The sequence below is a fragment of the Lampetra fluviatilis genome, chromosome 71, assembly GCF_964198595.1.
Source record: "Lampetra fluviatilis chromosome 71, kcLamFluv1.1, whole genome shotgun sequence".
Lineage (NCBI taxonomy): Eukaryota > Metazoa > Chordata > Hyperoartia > Petromyzontiformes > Petromyzontidae > Lampetra > Lampetra fluviatilis.
This window is the reverse complement of record NC_136345.1, coordinates 301,979-321,081: the sequence shown is the minus strand read 5'-3', so window position 1 is coordinate 321,081 and position 19,103 is coordinate 301,979. Positions and strand designations below refer to the sequence as shown.

Genomic DNA, 19,103 nt, shown 5'->3' with positions numbered 1-19,103 from the left:
AATGTACGTGTCTGTATTCATTACGGTATTCATTACAATACAAATGAATGTTTATTTATTCTAATTGTAAGTTTTATTAACTACGTTTATTTATTCTTTGGTTCTTTCGGTTAAGTCACGTCTAAAGATAAAATAATAAATTAAATAATACCATATTACGACGTTTCGATTGCAACACAAGCAATCATCATCAGGCATAAAAGAAATAGCAACAAAAATCTAACTAGAAAACTATACAAGCAGACAGACATCACAAGGACACAGAGAGAGGACACATATCGGCACAAAGAGAGAGGTCGTTTCTGTGACGGTGCCTTAAATATAGAGAGGGGGGCGGAGAGAGGGAGGGGGCAGAGAAAAAATTAGCATGTCAATGAGTGGACGGCAACGTGATGCTGCTGCAAGTAAGATGACGACGCGGCACGGCATGCAAGCTTGAAAATCAGGAGAAAGACACTAAAATTAAATAACCTAGTAAAATATCGAAATGTAATGTAATGCAACACAGAGAGTCGGTCAACACACAATTAACGCATAGCCCGGTTGATTACGTATTTGAAAGATTGCTAAGTTAGAATTTAAGTGTGAAAATTCCAGAGAGGACCCAGGCAGAGAGAACAGACAGCGGTAAGCAAGATGGCAACGTGGTACGGTACACAAGCTTGAAAATTAGAAAGGCACACTAAAATTAAATAACCTAGTAAAATATCGAAATGTAATGTAATGCAACACAGAGAGTCGGTCAGCACACAATTAACGCATAGCCCGGTTGATTACGTATTTCAAAGATTGCTAAGTTAGAATTTAAGTGTGAAAATTCCAAAGAAAGGACACAGGCAGAGAGAACAAGATTACGTTTATTTAGTGTTAATGAGTTTGAATGTGATTTAGGGCCTAGTCCGTTAGTGCCTTGACTAAAGCACTCCGCTTTTGTATTGTTTTTTTGTTAATTTGTGTACATTTATGCACTTTCAAATATAAATGTACGTGTCTATATTTATTGTAATACAAATACAAGGATATTTATTGAAATGTTGGGTTTATTTTTATTTGTTTATTGAGTAAAAAATTACACTGGTCACACTTTTTCTGGCATAAGGTATTCCAACGGTTTTAAGGTAATTTTGGGGTGCTGATTCCAAATCTGGCATCAGTTTTTGTCTATCACATCAGATTTTTGGGATATGAAATATTGCATGTTCAATCAAATCAGCAAATGTATGCTCATATACGAATAGCTAAACAGACATCCATACAAGAATAAGATAAGATACAATAATAATGAAACAAACATTTAATGAGCCGTAGCACAAAGTTGTGAGAGTGACTGCATATCAATGTGAGTGAATGTATATTACCACTAGCATAAGTACCCGGCGTTGCCCGGGTGAAAAAAATATTTCTTAATAACCTTACATATATACACAGATGGGCTGCTACCACACCCCCCACCAGCCACGATCTCCTGGGCCTCTGTGCAGTAATATGTACGGCCTATAGTGTGGTGGGGTGTCGAGGCCTAGTACCGTGCAGAGCCTCCGGCCTCGCCTAAATTGCCCACCCGGCTGAGGCTGGGTACTGGGTCCGGTACCCCCCCCCCCCCGCGCTACAATAATACTGTCTAATCGCTATAATTTTATTATCTACCGACCCTATAATAGTAATTGCACACATTGTGGTGGGGGGGGAGTGAAGAGGACGTGAAACTTGAATTTACCTCAGAGTCGCGTGTTAATGCGTGCGCATATTTTAACGGGAATTAAAAATGGCGTCCACCCCGCAGCGAATGCGTCGCTACCCGTTGCCAGGGGCAACCGCCGTCCAATGAAACTGCGTATGGTCCGGCGACACACAGACACACAGACAGACAGACAGATTTGCGATTTTATATATATAGATGTAAGAATTGAATTGTGAAGATAATAAAAATATGTACAAAAAGGTCATTCACAATAGTGATGTTACATCTCCATAAACGACCTCTTCTTTGACGATCTCCGATGCACAGCTTGTGGAATGTCTCTCATCAAGGACCAGCATTAATCTGCCATCATGTTTGAGTCCCATATGGTCTTGGTAACGTTCTTCCATAACTTTAATGTCTTGACGAAAGCGTTCACCTTGCTCTTTGCTCACGTGACCCATGTTCTCTGGAAACTGAGCCAAGTGACTATGTAACCTTGATGCTCATTCTACATCCCAGTGCTTGGAAACTCAAGAGCAGCTCCTCCACAATCTCTCGATAGTTGTCCACTTTCCTGTTCCCAAGGAAATTCCGCACCACATCAGATAATGCATTCCAAGCTCTAGCCTCTGCCGCAGTCGTTGTTGTAACAAAGTGTGGATCCCTGATGAGTGTTCTTATTTGAGGGCCAACAAATATTCCTGCCTTTTCTTCTCGGCACTGAGACTTGAAAAGGTTGAACATATATAGCTGAAGCAGTCTCCAGTGTGATCAAGAGCTTTGACGAATTGCTTCATTAACCCAAGTTTTATGTGCAGTGGGGGAAATACAATTTTATTCCTATCAACCAGAGGCTCATTCTTGATGTTCTTGTCACCAGGCGTCAAACTGATTCTTGATGGCCAGTTCTGTTTAACCCAGTATTCTAATGTAGCCCTACTGTCCCAGTAGCACAGGAAACAAGGGTATTTGGTGTGACCTCCTTGCTGACCCAGCAGAAAATTAACCATTTTCAAATCAACACAAATTAGCCATCCATGAACATGGTATTCCAATCTATCCAGAACAATCTTGATGTTGGCATATTCTTCATTCATTTTTACAGTGTCCTATTGGGATTGAACCATATATATTTCTGTTGTGAAGTAACACATTTCAAACTCCTTTTACTACTGTCAATAAAAAGTCTCCATTCACTTTAATCATATACGGGCAGTCCCATATTGAGAAGAAGCCCTTCAACATCATTACAATAAACAAGTTGACCATCTGAATGGAAGTACTGCTTCTCTGTTACGATAAAAGGGGACAGTAGTACCAGGTCTGAGTAGTCCTTTCTCTTGCAGCCTGGAAGCCAACAATTCAGCAGACTGCTTTGGCAAATACAAATATCTTACAAGATCATTCAATTCAGGCTGACTAAACAGATACATTTTATCACAATCTGCATCAGATGACGTATATTCTATCTGAGCATCATCATCATCTGTATAAACAGGTAAACTGAGGGATTCAGCATAAATCTCTGGTAGCTCAGTAAATACAGGCACAAGTATTTCCTCACAGTGCTCAACTGGTCATCTGGTAGATGGGATATCTGGGTATTGTAAATGTTGTTTGTTTTTCTTATTGAAACCTTTTACATTGACAAGGCAGAAGTAGCAGTTATCCAAATGGTTTGTAGGTTCTCTCCTAACCATTGGCACACCAAACTTCAGCTTAGCATTCTTTCCTTTAGACCATGATCGCAAAGTTTCAACACAGATTTTACACACTTTGTGAGGAGCCCAATTTTTTAAGTAGGCAAGATAAACCTTCTTGACAAAGGTATTGATGTTGCACCTTTGATCCTGCAAAGTGAAGCTGCCACAGATGTAGTAGAAGATATCTGGGCCATTACTGCATTTCCTTTCGGATGTTGTAGCCATTGTTCGATCACGTCCTGCAGAAGAAAAATATTAAATAAATGTGGATATCTACATAAAATGATATTATAAACACACTATCCTAAAAATACAGCACCATATTTTAACACTAAAGCAGTCACTGACTCGCAACAACTTGCAATCATAAGTGACAGAGTTAATTTCGGGTAAAATCAATGAAAATGGGGTATGCCGATAGCATAAAAATGAGATGTGATAGAGCAAATCTGAGATCAGATTTGGAATCAGCACCCGGAAATTAGTCTAAAACAGCTAGTTCGCCAGCGCATTGTCTAAAGCCCTAGGCTACAAGCTTTTCATATTGCGAATGTATTATCTTTTACAGTTTATGAATGAATATGAGGAAGCCACTGGGGCAGATTGAAAACTATTTTCTCTAGAACAGTTTGTTTGCGTGCTTAGTTTGTTGTCCTTCCCCCGCACCTCCGATTATCGCGGTCAGCTGTGTACGGTGCGAAAGAAGTTCAACGTAGGTTTGTGAGCTGCTCACACGAGGCGGCCTGGTGACACCCAGGACGGGTTGTAGGCAGTACTCCCAGGACGTAACAAAAAGCGCAGATATTCAACTCAACACTCACAAACACCCACACACAAATGGTGACAACCGCAATTTGCCGCTAAGTGGCGGTGATGTCACCACGACGCTTGTGCCAGGCTATGTGCACGACCCAGGTGCCACGGGTTGACTTGCACACAACCACACTCGACGAAGACCCACATTTAGCCTTAACGTGCTGTTCCCGAGTAATATAAATAGGGGCTGGCATGGCACAGGAGGAGGTGTGTGGGTAGAACCAGGCCCGGCCGCCTTTGTCTCCCGAAGTCACAGGGAGCAGCACCCAGGGCCCTACGGACCGCCGTGGTCGTGGTGGTGAGGAGTGACGCCTCGCTCATGCTCGTGTGAAGTGCACGGAGAGTCTGTGGCGGAGTGCTTGAGCAGACCGAGAGAGCCAAGGCAGAAGGACTACAACGCCATCGTCGCCATGGCAGAGGTGACAGTGGTGAAGGAGGGCTGGCTCTACAAGCGTGCTGCAAGCTTATGACTCGGGCGATGAGAAATCAGGCGCACAGGCCGGCAAAGAGGGAACTGCAGACCACGCTCCGCTCGCTGTCTTCCAAGCTCGAGGATATGAGCACATGCAACGACCTGATCGGCAAGCACGGAGCTGCCCTCCAGCGCTCGTTCAACGACCTGGAAAACCTTCAGCTGCCGCCCGAGTGCAGCGAGAAGCTCAAGGCCATAAATGAGCGCGCCAACCTCTTCCGCGTCACCTCCAATGTTGTGGCCAATAGTGATCTCTTGCTCGGATGTCACATTGAGGGCGGTGCTCATCTCCAAAAACTCGAGCACACGGGTGAGAAGCCGTGCATGTGTGGCGAGTGCGGCAAGACGTTTCTCGCGCTCGGCCTACAAGTATATATATTTTTCGCTTATGTGTTAAACTGTGTGTACCCCTGATATTCATTCTAGATTTGAAGCTTTCGTGACTGCAAGGATTCATACTCTTAGTTCTTTCGGTAAAGTCACGTAGGTAAAAAATGAAATAAAAATTAATACAAATAAAACAATGAAAAGCACGACGTCGTGATTTTCATTGTTTTATTTTTATACATTTTTATTTCATTTTTTACCTACGTGACTTTACCGAAAGAACTAAGAGTATACCCCTGATATTTTAAAGATGGCAATTCTCCTGCTGTATATCCTACTGTTGTCCCTCCCGGCCATATCTAGTGCCACACTCAACTCTACAAACGGCTACCCTCGTTACTTCGCGTCCATACTTGTTGCTCAATTTGCCACTACACCTGCTAATGAAACAGCGTATAGACAATTATACACTCCATTGAATCCTTTTCAACCCTATCTTTGTCCCATTACTTCACCAGCACTCCTTCCAAACTTCATTCTGCTCTTAAGAATATCACCATCTGCGAGTTGCTGATATTCGTCCAAGGTTCTCTTCATCCTTTCACAGAAAATACCTGTGCAAACTATTAATTCTAATTTTCTTATTTCTGTGTGGTATTGAGCTTCATCCTGGCTCAAAGAAAACGTATAATTACGTAGATTTTTCTGGCAGAAAAGGTGTTGGTGTTCTACACGTCAACATCAGAGGGCTTGTGATTAAATTAAGTCAACTAAAACTAGAAGTGGCAAGTCTGGACCCGGACATTTTTTGCCTAACAAACATTTCTCACTCCTGCTGTAAATGACTTGCAGATTACGATTGACAACTACAACCTTTTTGGGCTTGACCGAGGATCTAAAGGAGGTGGAATTGCCATCTATATTTGTAATACTATTGCATGTTCACCAGCTCACTCCTTGTTTAAAAAAACTTGCTTTGAAGGTCTTGCTCTCAGAATAACTCTCCCAAATAATCAACAGATATTGGTAGTGTGCTGCTATAGACCACCTAGTGGTAGGGATGTTGAAGCTGCGTCTGCACTGAGAGAGCTTCTTGGGGGCCTCCCTAAAGGTGAAATCGTTTTAGTGGGTGATCTAAATTGGAATTGGCTAAAATCGCAGGCTGTGGCCACACATTTTACAGATGAATTTAACCTATTTCAATTAATAAATGTCCCCACAAGACCCAACCTAAAAAATCCGGGATAGTCATGTCTGCTTGACGTCCTATTGACAAATGACCCTCACAATATCGCACTGACTGGTGTTCTGGGTAATAACCTTAGTGATCACTCCTTCATATTTGGGGTGAGATCATCAGCCAGACCCAAAGCCCCCCCTAAATTGTTTGAGAAGCACTCCATGAGACACTTGAGCATTCAGGCATTTACTAACGATGTGCTTCACTTGGATATTGACAAGGTCTCTGAAATCCCAAACCTGACTACGGCTTGGGAGATCTTCAGGTACACGCTTCTCCAAATTCTTGACAAACATGCTCCGTTGGTTAGATTTAAAACTAAAGGGAACCGCCCACCATGGTTTGATCCTTTGATTACTAAGCTCATGAAAACGAGGGACAAGGCTTGGGCACTTGCCCCGACATTCTGTCCAGGCTATACGGGGGATCTTTGTCTTTGTGTGTTCGGAGCAAGTTTGAGTGGCGTGTAGCCGTGGGAGTTAAACGGGCGTGTGCTGCTATTGACAGTCGTTGACTCCGGTGTGACAGACGCTGATAGACAGACACACACAGACAGACAAGACAGGCGGACAGACACAGACAAGAGGAATACAGAGACAGAGAAAGATAGAGGAGACAGAGAGAGACACACAGAGGCAACAGAGACAAAGACGGACAGAGATGTTGAATCGAAAACACTGAACTCGCTCCATGGAAAGAGTTTTCTCGATCTTTGCCCATCCCCGGAAGTCGTTCTAGTTTATATTAATTTCAGTGTGGCGTGTACATGTAAGCAATGTGGGATATCGATGTACACAGATATGAACAAGATCAGCAGACAAGACGTCTTTCATACTCTTTGGTTCTTTCGGTAAAGTCACGTACATAGAAAAAATAAAATAATAAAATAAATCGCGACGTTTTGATCACAACACAAGCAGTCGTCATCAGATTAAAACATCCAGACATTTTCGCGGCAGAAGTCACGTGAGCTACGGCACGCGACATATATAAGGTGCCTCCCCCCCCCACACCGTGGCTTGCCCCGCTCAGCTGAGCATTGTTTTAATGCGTTGGGCTCACGCGAAATTGATTGCTGTAAGACGAAGGTACTTTGAAACCCACTGGCTATACTCTTATATAAGCGCACAACTTCATCTATCTGTGACGAACGCTGCATTTTCCGTCGTTTTCATGCAGGGGGCGCTGAAACCTACACACCCCCTGTATGAACGACGGAGGCGCAGGGATAGACGTTCGATCACGTTGGAATCTATCTACGGACGGCGGTCTTATTGCACAGCCAGCTCTGTGTCGCCTTATCTCGATCCCGCGATCCCAACAAGGTGAAAGTCCGCATTGAACCAAATCCCCGGCAAGGCCATCTACTTAACGACGAGAGGAAATTTACACGAAATGTCGTTTTCGATTAAGTCTACCAGATGTAAAATGATATAAGCTTTTAATGAAGAAATACAATTATCTAATTCAAAATATAATACAATTCAACGTTGTTTCATTTTCAAACTTCAAAACGGACCATCGGGAGCTTGCGTGGATGCGTCGTTCGTGCGCAGTTTTTTTTCATGACTTTCCTGGCCCAAGGCCGTAAAAGGTTGTGAGGGGCTTGCTTCAACCCATGGTTGTGAACATTCAGACGTTAATCAGCAAGGAGAATTTCTAGTCCTAGTTCGACAAAATCTACATCAACATGTAATACAAAATTATAATTAGTGTTGTAGAGAATGTACCTCCTATTCGTGTAACTTTTGAGTGGTATGCCTTGTAACTGATGAATGATCCGAATGAGCTCCCTATTTCAAAGACAATGAGTTGCTCCAAAGGGAGATGCTTCCTGAAAACACAAAAGTACCCTTTGACCTGTATCACAAAAACAACGGGTCTCACCAGAGTGAACTATCCAGGTTACTTCCAAAACACACACTTTGTCCTAACATCACTTAATCAATGTTTGACCCTTATAGACAAAATAAGACAAGTATTAATTCTAAATTATTGAGTCATTTTAACAAAATTTAATTACTGCACCTAATTATGCTGAATCAGGTTATATCGTATTAACAATAAGTTATTTTAAAAAATACGCATCGTCTGCTTAACAGTGTATGTACAACATAATATTGTGTAATTTAAAACGAGGCCATTGCATGCTGGCATCTGGGTCAAAATTTATCAAATTCTAAAACATTACCTACAAACTCTACAACTAAGATGCCACATCAACCACCGCCCCCTACTGACAGGCTCTTGTCCACATGCAGGCCGGTGCAGGGCCACCTCCTTGTGCCACACAGGGGCAGTTGCTACTTGGGGATGCTCTTCGAGTGTTTGAGACGAGATACGATACAAAACTCCAAGTTGCTGAGGCGATTAAACAAGCACCATGTAAATGCAATTATGATTACATAGCGAATGCTCCTGGTTAGAGATCTACGCAACCCACAGGTCCACAAAGACTGGCCGCTCTTACCCTGCAGGTTGAACCTAGGAATTGTGCATTAAACTTCACATTATTGTCATTAAAGGCCTGTGACAAAGGTGCGTCTATTGGAGCGACATAATCTCAAGCTACACATCTACCGGGTCTACATTTGACTTTGTATTGTTACAGAGGAAGTCCACCCACACCTCAACTTCCACAAACTGCTGGGAGTTGCCTCGCTCTGCCTCACAGTCAGAATTCTCCTCCTGCTTCATGTTGCCTCTATCGATGTGAAGGTCTGATTTTGGAGTTAAATCTTCATCTTCACATTTTACCTTCACTTCTTCGCTCTTGACCAACACTTCTTCAGATTTCACCTTCACCTCTTCATATTTCACCTTGATACCTTTAAAAGTGTCCAAGCTGGGATTTTCTTCCGGTTCTTGTTTAATGAGGGATGGGCTCATTGCGGCACTTTGACTTTCACAAGCTAATTTCAGACTCCACTCCTTCTGGATCTTCTGATGCTTGTGTGTTCTCTGGTGTGCATGAAGATTTGATGCAAGTGCAAACGTCTTCCTGCAAGGAGTGCACCTGAAGGGGTTCTCTCCCGTGTGTGTTCTCTGGTGTGCTACAAGACGAGATGAACGTGTAAACGCCTTCCCACACACACTGCACTTGAGAGGTTTCTCCCCCGTGTGTGTTCTCTGGTGTTCTACAAGAGTAGATGACTGTGCAAACGCCTTCCCACACACACGGCATTTGAAGGGTTTCTCTCCTGTGTGCGTTCTCTGGTGTATTCCAATAGTAGATGACTGTGCAAACGCTTTCCCACAAACACTGCATTTGAAGGGTTTCTCTCCCGTGTGTGTTCTCTGGTGTGCTACAAGAGGAGATGAAAGTGCAAACGCCCTCCCACAAACACTGCACTTGAAGGGTTTCTCTCCTGTGTGTGTTCTCTGGTGGTCTACAAGAGTAGATGAACGTGCAAACCCCTTCCCACACACACTGCACTTGAAGGGTTTCTCTGCCGTGTGTGTTATCTGGTGTTTTCCAAGAGTAGATGACCGTGCAAACGCCTTCCCACACACACGGCACTTGAGAGGTTTCTCTCCCGTGTGTGTTCTCTGGTGTTCTACAAGAGTAGATGACTGTGCAAACGCCTTCCCACACACACTGCATTTGAAGGGTTTCTCTCCTGTGTGCGTTCTCTGGTGTGCTACAAGAGAAATTGAATGTGCAAATGCCTTCGCACACACACTGCACTTGAAGGGTTTCTCTCCCGTGTGTGTTCTCTGGTGCATTGCAAGAGTAGATGACTGTGCAAACGCCTTCCTACACACACTGCACTTGAAGGGTTTCTCTCCCGTGTGTGTTCTCTGGTGTATTACAAGAGAACATGAACGTGCAAATGCCTTCCCACACACACTGCACTTGAAGGGTTTCTCTCCCGTGTGTGTTCTCTGGTGTATTACAAGAGGACATGAACGTGCAAATGCCTTCCCACACACACTGCACTTGAAGGGTTTCTCTCCTGTGTGTGTTCTCTGGTGTTTTTGAAGAGCAGATGGATGTGAAAATGCCTTCCCAAACACACTGCACTTGAAGGGTTTCTCTCTTGTGCGAGTTCTCTGGTGCCGTGTCAAATTTCCAGTACGATCCGTGCTGTATGCACCGAGCCGCGCAGAGTGCCTTTGCTCCATTAGATTAATTATGCAGAAGAAGTGACAGCTGCAGACAGAAAAAAAATATCAACACCATCTACACGTCAGTATCGATGCACAGAGGAATGCATATATACAGTCAAACGTGTATACCTATTCATATATTCATGATATAGTGAAAAAGTGTCCCAAATTCATCACACGGGCTGTTATGGCACACAATGAGAAGGCAAATGGTCACAAACATGCCTGGAAGCCCTCGTATCTTCAAAATGAATGTTATCCCAAAACTCCAAGCACACAATTTTGGCTGTCTGGCTACAAAATAAACATTTCTAAAAGCTAAATTCCACTGACATAGCAAAAGGTGTTGAAAATAAAACTAATAGTGTTATGCAGAAATGCAGAAATTAATGTCCAATCGCAACTTAGAGGTGTGAAGCCAGCCAGGCTCACGATGTCCTTGCATGCTGGGATGAACAGATCTGACTTCAGCTGCATGTGTGTGCTGTGTTAACTTCCTGACTGTTTCCATTCTTACAAAGAGTTCCAGAGGAAAACAAAAACAAACAATTGTTTTGATATAACCTCCGTGTTCAAGAGTTAATAGACTTTACTGCAAACACACACTTGACGCTGTCACACACTGGCATGGTTAACAGGTGGTGGTGTGTCCAGACCCATGCCTGGCCACCTTTCTTCCAGTCAGTATTAATGTTTCATTGAGGATCAATCAACACAGCCAAGGCTGCGTGTCTCTCTTATCTCCCCGTGGTGAAATGTTAACAACCTCTCCGACCCTGAAGCCTGCTGTATATTTGGAGTTTGCGTGTCTCTCTCTATCCCCGTGGTCGCGTGGATTTCCCTCCGGATCCTCCTGTTGTCCCCACTCCACATGCAGAGAGTGAACACCGCCACGCTGTTGACAAGCCTCACCTTGTTGTTGTGGGCAGGTCGCTTCTGAAAACAAGAGCGGTAGAGCAGCTAAAGCGGGCTTGGCCTGGTAAAATATGAAAAAAACTGCGTGAATATTTAAAGTAAAACACCTATTTTACCTGGAATGGCACCTTCTACAAACAGAATGAGGGTACCCTTATGGGCTCCCCCTTGTCACCAGTTATAGCCAACATGTTCATGGAAAAGTTTGAATCAGACGCCATCCAGACATCCACCCTGCATCCTTCCCTGTGGAAGAGGTATGTGGATGACACTTTCGTCATCTGGCCACATGGCCTCCCAGCATTGAACCACTTCTTGGACCACATCAATTCTAGACACCCATCCATCAGATTCACCATGGAAGTGGAGAAAGTCGGTAAACTACCATTCTTGGATATTCTGTTTGAGAGGAGGCCTGACGGATCCTTGGGACATTGTCTACAGGAAAGCCACCCACACAGATTCTTACTTGAAACCGGATTCCCACCACCACCCATCTCAAAAGAATTCTCTCATCAAAACGCTATACCACAGAGCCCATGGCATTTCTGACCAACACCACCTGACCGGTGAATTAAGACATGTACATTGGGCCCTCAGGATGAACGGATAATCTGACCGCACTATCCGCCAAGCTGTTTCTCCCACCACACAGAAACAGCCACATGAAACTCCGACCAAAACTATCACATTACCTTACATAGCAGGCGTGACCAAAAAGATCTCCAAAATTCTAAACAAACATAAGATCCAAGTCCGATTCAGTACAGTGCATAAAATCCGTGATCTGATTCCATCTGTGAAGTATGTCGTTCCTGACTTACAGTATCCTGGAGTCTATAAATTGAGTTGCATTTGTGGTGATTGCTACATTGGAGAAACGAAACGTCATGTTTCTGATCGTGTCCGCGAGCACAAGTTAGATCTGAAACACGGCAGAACTGATTCTTCGGCCGTTGCCGATCATTGCTACAACTCGGTGGGCTCTCATGAAATTGTCTTTTCCGAGACCAAGGTTCTCTGCAAACCTCCTGGCTACCATCAAAGGTTTGTACACGAGGCCATACAAATATACAAACACAGACATAATTTCAACCGTGATGATGGGTACAAACTTAGTAATCATTGGAAAGATGTTATCAACCACGCAAAAAAGACTTAATTACACATTTTTGGACCATCTTATCTGACAGGCACTATTTTACTTTACTTTACCGAGTGTTAACATCCCCAGTGTTTAACAGTACTCTCTTCATTGTTCAGCCAGCACTGGTATAAACATGGGCATTTTCGTTCTTTTCTATCATGTGTATCAACAGGTGCTTGTACACACACATGTCAACGTACACTTACACCCCAAACTCTCTTTTGGCCTCCCCTCCCCCTCTCTGTCCAATGCGTTGGCGTGTGCAGCAGTAGTTGCTTGCGCACAATCACGTCCACGCCGCCGCTCTCGTGTACCACGTCGTCCATTCTTTTGGCCCCGCCCCCCCTCCCCCTCCCGATGCGTTCCATTCATTGGCTACCACATTCTGATGAGCTCCCCCCCCCTCTCCTCCCCCCCTCAACTTGCTTTTAAGGGATTACATCTTAAATCATTGCCTCACTTGATGCAGCGAATCTGGCTGTGACGGTCCCACCTGATGACGGAGACTTGTGTTGCCTCCGAAACGTCGTGATTTTTATTTTATTTTACTTTTATTAATTTTAATGTTTTACCTACGTGACTTTACCGAAAACACCTAAGAATATGAATCCAAGCACACAATTTTGGCTGTCTGGCTACAAAATAAACATTTCTAAAAGCTAAATTCCACTGACATAGCAAAAGGTGTTGAAAATAAAACTAATAGTGTTATGCAGAAATTAATGTCCAATCGCAACTTAGAGGTGTGAAGCCAGCCAGGCTCACGATGTCCTTGCATGCTGGGATGAACAGATCTGACTTCAGCTGCATGTGTGTACTGTGTTAACTTCCTGACTGTTTCCATTCTTACAAAGAGTTCCAGAGGAAAACAAAAACAAACAATTGTTTTGATATAACCTCCGTGTTCAAGAGTTAATAGACTTTACTGCAAACACACACTTGACGCTGTCACACACTGGCATGGTTAACAGGTGGTGGTGTGTCCAGACCCATGCCTGGCCACCTTTCTTCCGGTCAGTATTAATGCTTCCTTACTCCACCAAGTAATTCATTGAGGATCAATCAACACAGCCGAGGCTGCGTGTCTCTCTTATCTCCCCGTGGTGAAATGTTAACAACCTCTCCGACCCTGAAGCCTGCTGTATATTTGGAGTTTGCGTGTCTCTCTCTATCCCCGTGGTCGCGTGGATTTCCCTCCGGATCCTCCTGTTGTCCCCACTCCACATGCAGAGAGTGAACACCGCCACGCTGATGACAAGCCTCACCTTGTTGTTGTTGTGGGTAGGTAGCTTCTGAAAACAAGAGCGGTAGAGCAGCTAAAGCGGGCTTGGCTTGGTAAAATATGAAAAAAACTGCGTGAATATTTAAAGTAAAACAAAGTTACAAAGTAGTGAGCCAGGTCAAGACAAATTCAATTTAAGCGAGAGAATTGAAGCAAATGCGATCAGGCGAGGGCATCGCTTCCATGCTCGCTGCTACTCAATTGACATCCCTACGAGAGAGAGCGAGGCTCTACCTCGGTAAACAACCACAACCACCACCACAACCACCACCACAACCACCACCACAACCACCACCACAACCACCACAACCACCACCACAACCACCACCACAACCACCACCACAACCACAACCACCACCACAACCACCACCACAACCACCACCACAACCACCACCACAACCACCACCACAACCACCACCACAACCACCACCACAACCACAACCACCACCACAACCACCACCACAAGAACCACAACCGCGATGAGAATTTCTCACCTCGGATTTCAGTGGACGGGCGGAGCAGAAACTTCCTGTTACCGCGTGACGTCACGCAGCAGGTGGTGACATGACGTCACTTGCTGGGTACGATACACTCCCCTCCCACAATGAGCGGCTCTGTTAACTTAAATGAATTATGTTAATGAGCCCGGCCCATACGTCGGAGGGGTGGGGCGCTGGTGCCAAACTCGTCGCAATAAACTCGCGACGGCTTTCACGAATATATTATGTTAATGAGCGGCCAGTAATTGGGCGTAGCTTTGCCCAAATAAGGATTGGCACTGGAACAGATATCGGCAGTGGCCGAACGGAGGTGACGTCACTCTCAAGAGCGCGATGGTCGTTAGTGGGTGACATGACGTCACTAGCAAGGTCTACTTCTGCAGGCGTTTGACGCCGATGAGGTCACGCTAAGCGGTGACGTCAAAGAGCGGGGTCAAAGTTCAAGTTTGTTGACAGAAGGGGAGCGGCAGTGTCGTGGTGAGCGCTGCGCTCCGCACCGACCAGCCGAGTTCCATTCCCGCTCGTGGCCAACACCGCCAGTGACGAGTCTCTGAACCGGTCCTGAGCCTCCCCTACGTCGACTCAGCCTCAAACGAGGACCCGGTGCGGTGTGTAAACATCGCCACGAGGGAGACAAAGGCGGCCGGGCGTTGTGCTGGCCACCCACCCCTCGTGTGCCGTCCCACCCTTATTAGGTGCTCGCTAACAGCACTTGCCCCTACAGTCTGTTAAGGCTATACAGGGATCTTTGTGTTAGGTGCTCACGAACGGCGTGTGCGGCGGCGTGAGTTGTGCTGCGTATGACCTGTGCGTGAGAATGAGTGAGAATGAGCTGTGTGTGAGAGTGAGCTGTGTGTATGAGTGAGTCAGTGTGAGTGAGCTGTGTGTATGAGTGAGTCAGTGTGAGTGAGCTGTGTGTGAGCTGCATGTGAGTGTGAGTCAGTGTGAGTGATCTGTGTGTGTGTGAGAGTCAGTGTGAGTGAGCTGTGTGTGTGAGTGAGTCAATGTGAGTGAGTGAGCTGTGTGTGAATGAGCTGCGTGTTAGCTGTGTGCGAGTGAGCTGTGTGTGAGTGAGCTGTGTGTGTGAGTGAGCTGTGTGTGAGTGAGCTGTGTGTGAGAGTGAGCTGTGAGAGTGAGCTGTGAGTGTGAGTGAGCTGTGTGTGTGAGTGAGCTGTGTGAGTGAGCTGTGTGTGAGAGTGAGCTGTGTGTGAGTGAGCTGTGTGTGAGAGTGAGCTGTGTGTGAGAGTGAGCTGTGTGTGAGTGAGCTGTGTGTGAGAGTGAGCTGTGTGTGAGTGAGCTGTGAGTGAGAGTGAGCTGTGTGTGAGTGAGCTGTGAGTGAGAGTGAGCTGTGTGTGAGAGTGAGCTGTGTGTGTGTGAGCTGTGTGTGAGTGAGCTGTGTGTGAGAGTGAGCTGTGTGTGTGAGTGAGCTGTGTGTGAGTGAGCTGTGTGTGAGAGTGAGCTGTGTGTGAGAGTGAGCTGTGTGTGAGTAAGCTGTGTGTGAGAGTGAGCTGTGTGTGAGTGAGTCAGTGTGAGTGAGCTGTGTGTGTGAGTCAGTGTGAGTGAGCTGTTTGTGAGAATGAGCTGTGTGAGAGTGAGCTGTGTGAGAGTGAGCTGTGTGTGTGAGTGAGCTGTGTGTGTGAGCTGTGTGTGAAGGTGAGCTTTGTGAGTGAGCTGTGTGAGCGGTGTGTTTGAGCTGTGTGAACGTGAGCTGTTTGTGAGTGAGCTGTGTGTGAGTGAGCTGTGTGTGAGTGAGTCAGTGTGAGTGAGCTGTGTATGAGTGAGTCAGTGTGAGTGAGCTATGTGAGTGAGCTGTGTGTGAGATTGAGCTGTGTGTGAGTCAGTGTGAGTGAGTCAGTGGGAGTGAGCTGTGTGAGTCAGTGTGGGTGAGCTGTGTGTGAGAGTGAGTCAGTATGAGTGAGTCAGTGTGAGCTGTGTGCATGAGTGAGCTGTGTGTGTGATTGAGCTGTGTGTGAGTGAGCTGTGTGTGAAAATGAGCTATGTGTGAGTGAGCTGTCTGTTACTTTGGTGTGTGAGAGAATGAGCTGTGTGAGCTGCGCGTGAGGGTGCGTGAGTCAGTGTGAGTGAGCTGTGTGTGTGAGTCAGTGTGAGTGAGCTATGTGTGAGTCAGTGTGAGTGAGCTGTGTGTAAGCTGTGTGTGAGCCGCGTGTGAGTGTGTGTAAGTGTGAGTGAGCTGTTTGTGAGTCAGTGTGAGTGAGCTGTGCATGTGAGCTGTGTGAGTGAGCTGTGTGTGTGAGCTGTGAGTGTGAGTGAGCTGTGTGTCAGAGTGAGCTGTGTGTGATTGAGCTGTGTGTGAGAGTGAGCTGTGTGTGTGTCAGTGTGAGTCAGTGTGAGTGAGCTGTGTGTGAGAGTGAGCTGTGTGTGAGTGAGCTGTGTGTAAGACAGAATGTGCTGTGTGTGAGCTGCGTGTGAGTGTGTGTGTCAGTGTGAGTGAGCTGTGTGTGCGAGTCAGTGTGAGCTGTGTGTGTGAGTCAGTGTGAGTCAGTGTGAGTGAGCTGTGTGTATGAGTGAGCTGTATGTGAGAGTGAGCTGTGTGTGTGAGTGAGCTGTGTGAGTGAGCTGTGTGAAAGTGAGCTTTGTGTGAGTTGTGTGTGAGAGAATGAGCTGTGTGTGAGCTGCGTGAGTGTGTGAATCCGTGCGAGTGAGATGTGTGTGAGAGTGAGTTGTGTGTGTGTGAGCTGTGTGTGTGAGGGAATGAGCTGTGTGGGCTGCGTGTGTGTGAGTGAGCTGTGTGTGTGTGTGAGTCAGTGTGAGTGAGCTGTGTATGTGTGTGAGCGAGCTGTGTGAGAGTGAGCTGTGTGTGAGTTGTGTTTGAGAGTGAGCTGTGTGTGTGTGAGAATGTGAGTGAGCTGGGTGTGTGTGCTGTGTGAAGGTGAGCTGTGTGTGAGTGAGCAGTGTTGGTGAGTGAGCTGTGTGCGAGTGAGCTGTGTGTGAGTGAGCTGTGTGTGAGTGAGCTGTGTGTGAGTGAGTCAGTGTGAGTGAGCTGTGTGTGAGTCAGTGTGAGTGAGCTGTTTGTGAGGGTGAGCTGTGTGAGAATGAGCTGTGTGTGAGCTGCGTGTGAGAGTCCGTGAGTCAGTGTGAGTGAGCTGTGCATGTGAGCTGTGTGAGTGAGCTGTGTGTGTGAGCTGTGAGAGTGAGCTGTGTGTGATTGAGCTGTGTGTGAGAGTGAGGTGTGAGTGAGCTGTGTGTGAGCTGTGAGTGTGAGTGAGCTGTGTGTGAGAGTGAGCTGTGATTGAGCTGTGTGGGAGAGTGAGCTGTGTGTGTGCCAGTGTGAGTCAGTGTGAGTGAGCTGTGTGTGAGAGTGAGCTGTGTGTGAGAGTGAGCTGTGTGTAAGAGAGAATGAGCTGTGTGTGAGCTGCGTGAGTGTGTGAATCCGTGCGAGTGAGCTGTGTGTGAGTGAGCTGTGTGTGTGACAGAATGAGCTGTGTGAGCTGCGTGAGTGTGTGTGAGTCAGTGTGAGTGAGCTGTGTATGTGTGTGAGCGAGCTGTGTGTGAGTGAGCTGTGTGTGAGAGTGAGCTGTGTGTGAGTGAGCTGTGTGTGTGAGTGAGCTGTGTGTGAGTGAGTCAGTGTGAGTGAGTCAGTGTGAGTGAGCTGTGTGTGAGTGAGCTGTGTGTGAGTGAGTCAGTGTGAGTGAGTCAGTGTGAGTGAGCTGTGTGAGTGAGCTGTGTGTGAGATTGAGTTGTGTGTGAGTGTGAGTCAGTATGAGTGAGTCAGTGTGAGTGAGATGTGTATGTGTGTGAGCGAGCTGTGTGTGAGTGAGCTGTGTGTGAGAGTGAGCTGTGTGTGAGTGAGCTGTCTGTGTGAGTGAGCTGTGTGTGAGTGAGTCAGTGTGAGTGAGTCAGTGTGAGTGAGCTGTGTGTGAGTGAGTCAGTGTGAGTGAAATGTGTGAGTGAGCTGTGTGTGAGATTGAGCTGTGTGTGAGGGTGAGTTGTATGTGTGAGAGAATGAGCTGTGTGTGAGCTTTGTGTGTGTGAGTCAGTGTGAGTGAGTCAGTGTCAGTCAGTGTGAGTGAGCTGTGTGTATGAGTGAGTCAGTGTGAGTGAGCTGTGTGTGAGAGTGAGTCAGTATGAGTGAGTCAGTTTGTGTGAGCTGTGTGTATGAGTGAGCTGTATGTGTGAGTGAGCTGTGTGTGAGTGAGCTGTATGTGTGAGTGAGCTGTGTGTGAGAGTGAGCTGTGTGAGTGAGCTGTGTGTGTGAGTGAGCTGTATGTGAGAGTGAGCTTCGTGTGTGAGTTGTGTGTGTGAGAGAATGAGCTGTGTGTGAGCTGCTTGTGAGTGTGTGTGAATCAGTGTGAGTGAGCTGTGTGTGAGAGTGAGCTGTGCGTGAGAGAGAATGAGCTGTGTGTGAGCTGCGTGTGAGAGTGCGTTAGTCAGTGTGAGTGAGCTGTGAGTGAGTCAGTGTGAGTGAGCTGTGTGTGTGAGTGAGCTGTGTGTGAGGTTGAGCTGTGTGTGTGAGAGAATGAGCTGTGTGAGCTGCGTGTGAGAGTGTGTGAGTCAGTGTGAGTGAACTGTGTGTGTGAGTGAGTCAGTGTGAGTGAGCTGTGTATGTGTGTGAGCAAGCTATGTGAGAGTGAGCTGTGAGTGAGCTGTGTGTGTGTGAGAGCTGTGTGTGTGAGCTGTGTTTGTGAGTGAGCTGTGTGTGTGAGTGAGCTGTGTGTGAGCGTGAGCTGTGTGTGAGTGAGCTGTGTGTGAATGAGCTGTGTGTGAAAGTGAGCTGTGTGTGAGTGAGCTGTGTGTGTGAGTGAGTTGTGCGTGAATGAGCTGTGTGTGAAAGTGAGCTGTGTGTGAGAGTGAGCTGTGTGTGTGAGTGAGCTGTGTGTGAGAGTGAGCCGTGTGTGAGCTGTGTGTGTGGGTGAGCTGTGTGTGAGTGAGTCAGTGTGAGTGATTGT

At 46.2% G+C, this 19,103-nt stretch overlaps 1 protein-coding gene across 2 annotated transcripts; it reads right to left on the bottom strand.

Annotated features, from left to right (window-relative positions):
* Positions 1-1,137: 1,137 nt before the first annotated feature.
* LOC144952931 (uncharacterized) lies at positions 1,138-14,220 on the bottom strand. Of its 2 annotated transcripts, XM_078883404.1 has the most exons (5): positions 14,191-14,220; positions 13,680-13,706; positions 11,265-11,328; positions 7,973-10,395; positions 1,138-3,626 (listed from the first exon to the last, which is right to left on the bottom strand). In XM_078883404.1, the coding sequence occupies exon 4, from the start codon at positions 10,365-10,367 to the stop codon at positions 8,811-8,813; it is 1,557 nt and encodes a 518-aa protein (XP_078739530.1). In that variant the 5' UTR covers positions 10,368-10,395; positions 11,265-11,328; positions 13,680-13,706; positions 14,191-14,220; the 3' UTR covers positions 1,138-3,626; positions 7,973-8,810. The 2 variants fall into 2 exon arrangements, with proteins under 2 accessions (XP_078739530.1, XP_078739531.1); XM_078883405.1 differs by lacking the exons at positions 1,138-3,626; positions 13,680-13,706; positions 14,191-14,220 and adding an exon at positions 5,017-5,109 and having other exon boundaries at positions 5,263-10,395; positions 11,265-12,729.
* Between the last annotated feature and the right edge of the window lie 4,883 nt (positions 14,221-19,103).

What these genes read in the sequence shown, in the direction of transcription:
- LOC144952931 (XM_078883404.1), bottom strand. Translation starts at nt 10,367, where the DNA reads ATGGAGCAAAGGCACTCTGCGCGGCTCGGTGCATACAGCACGGATCGT.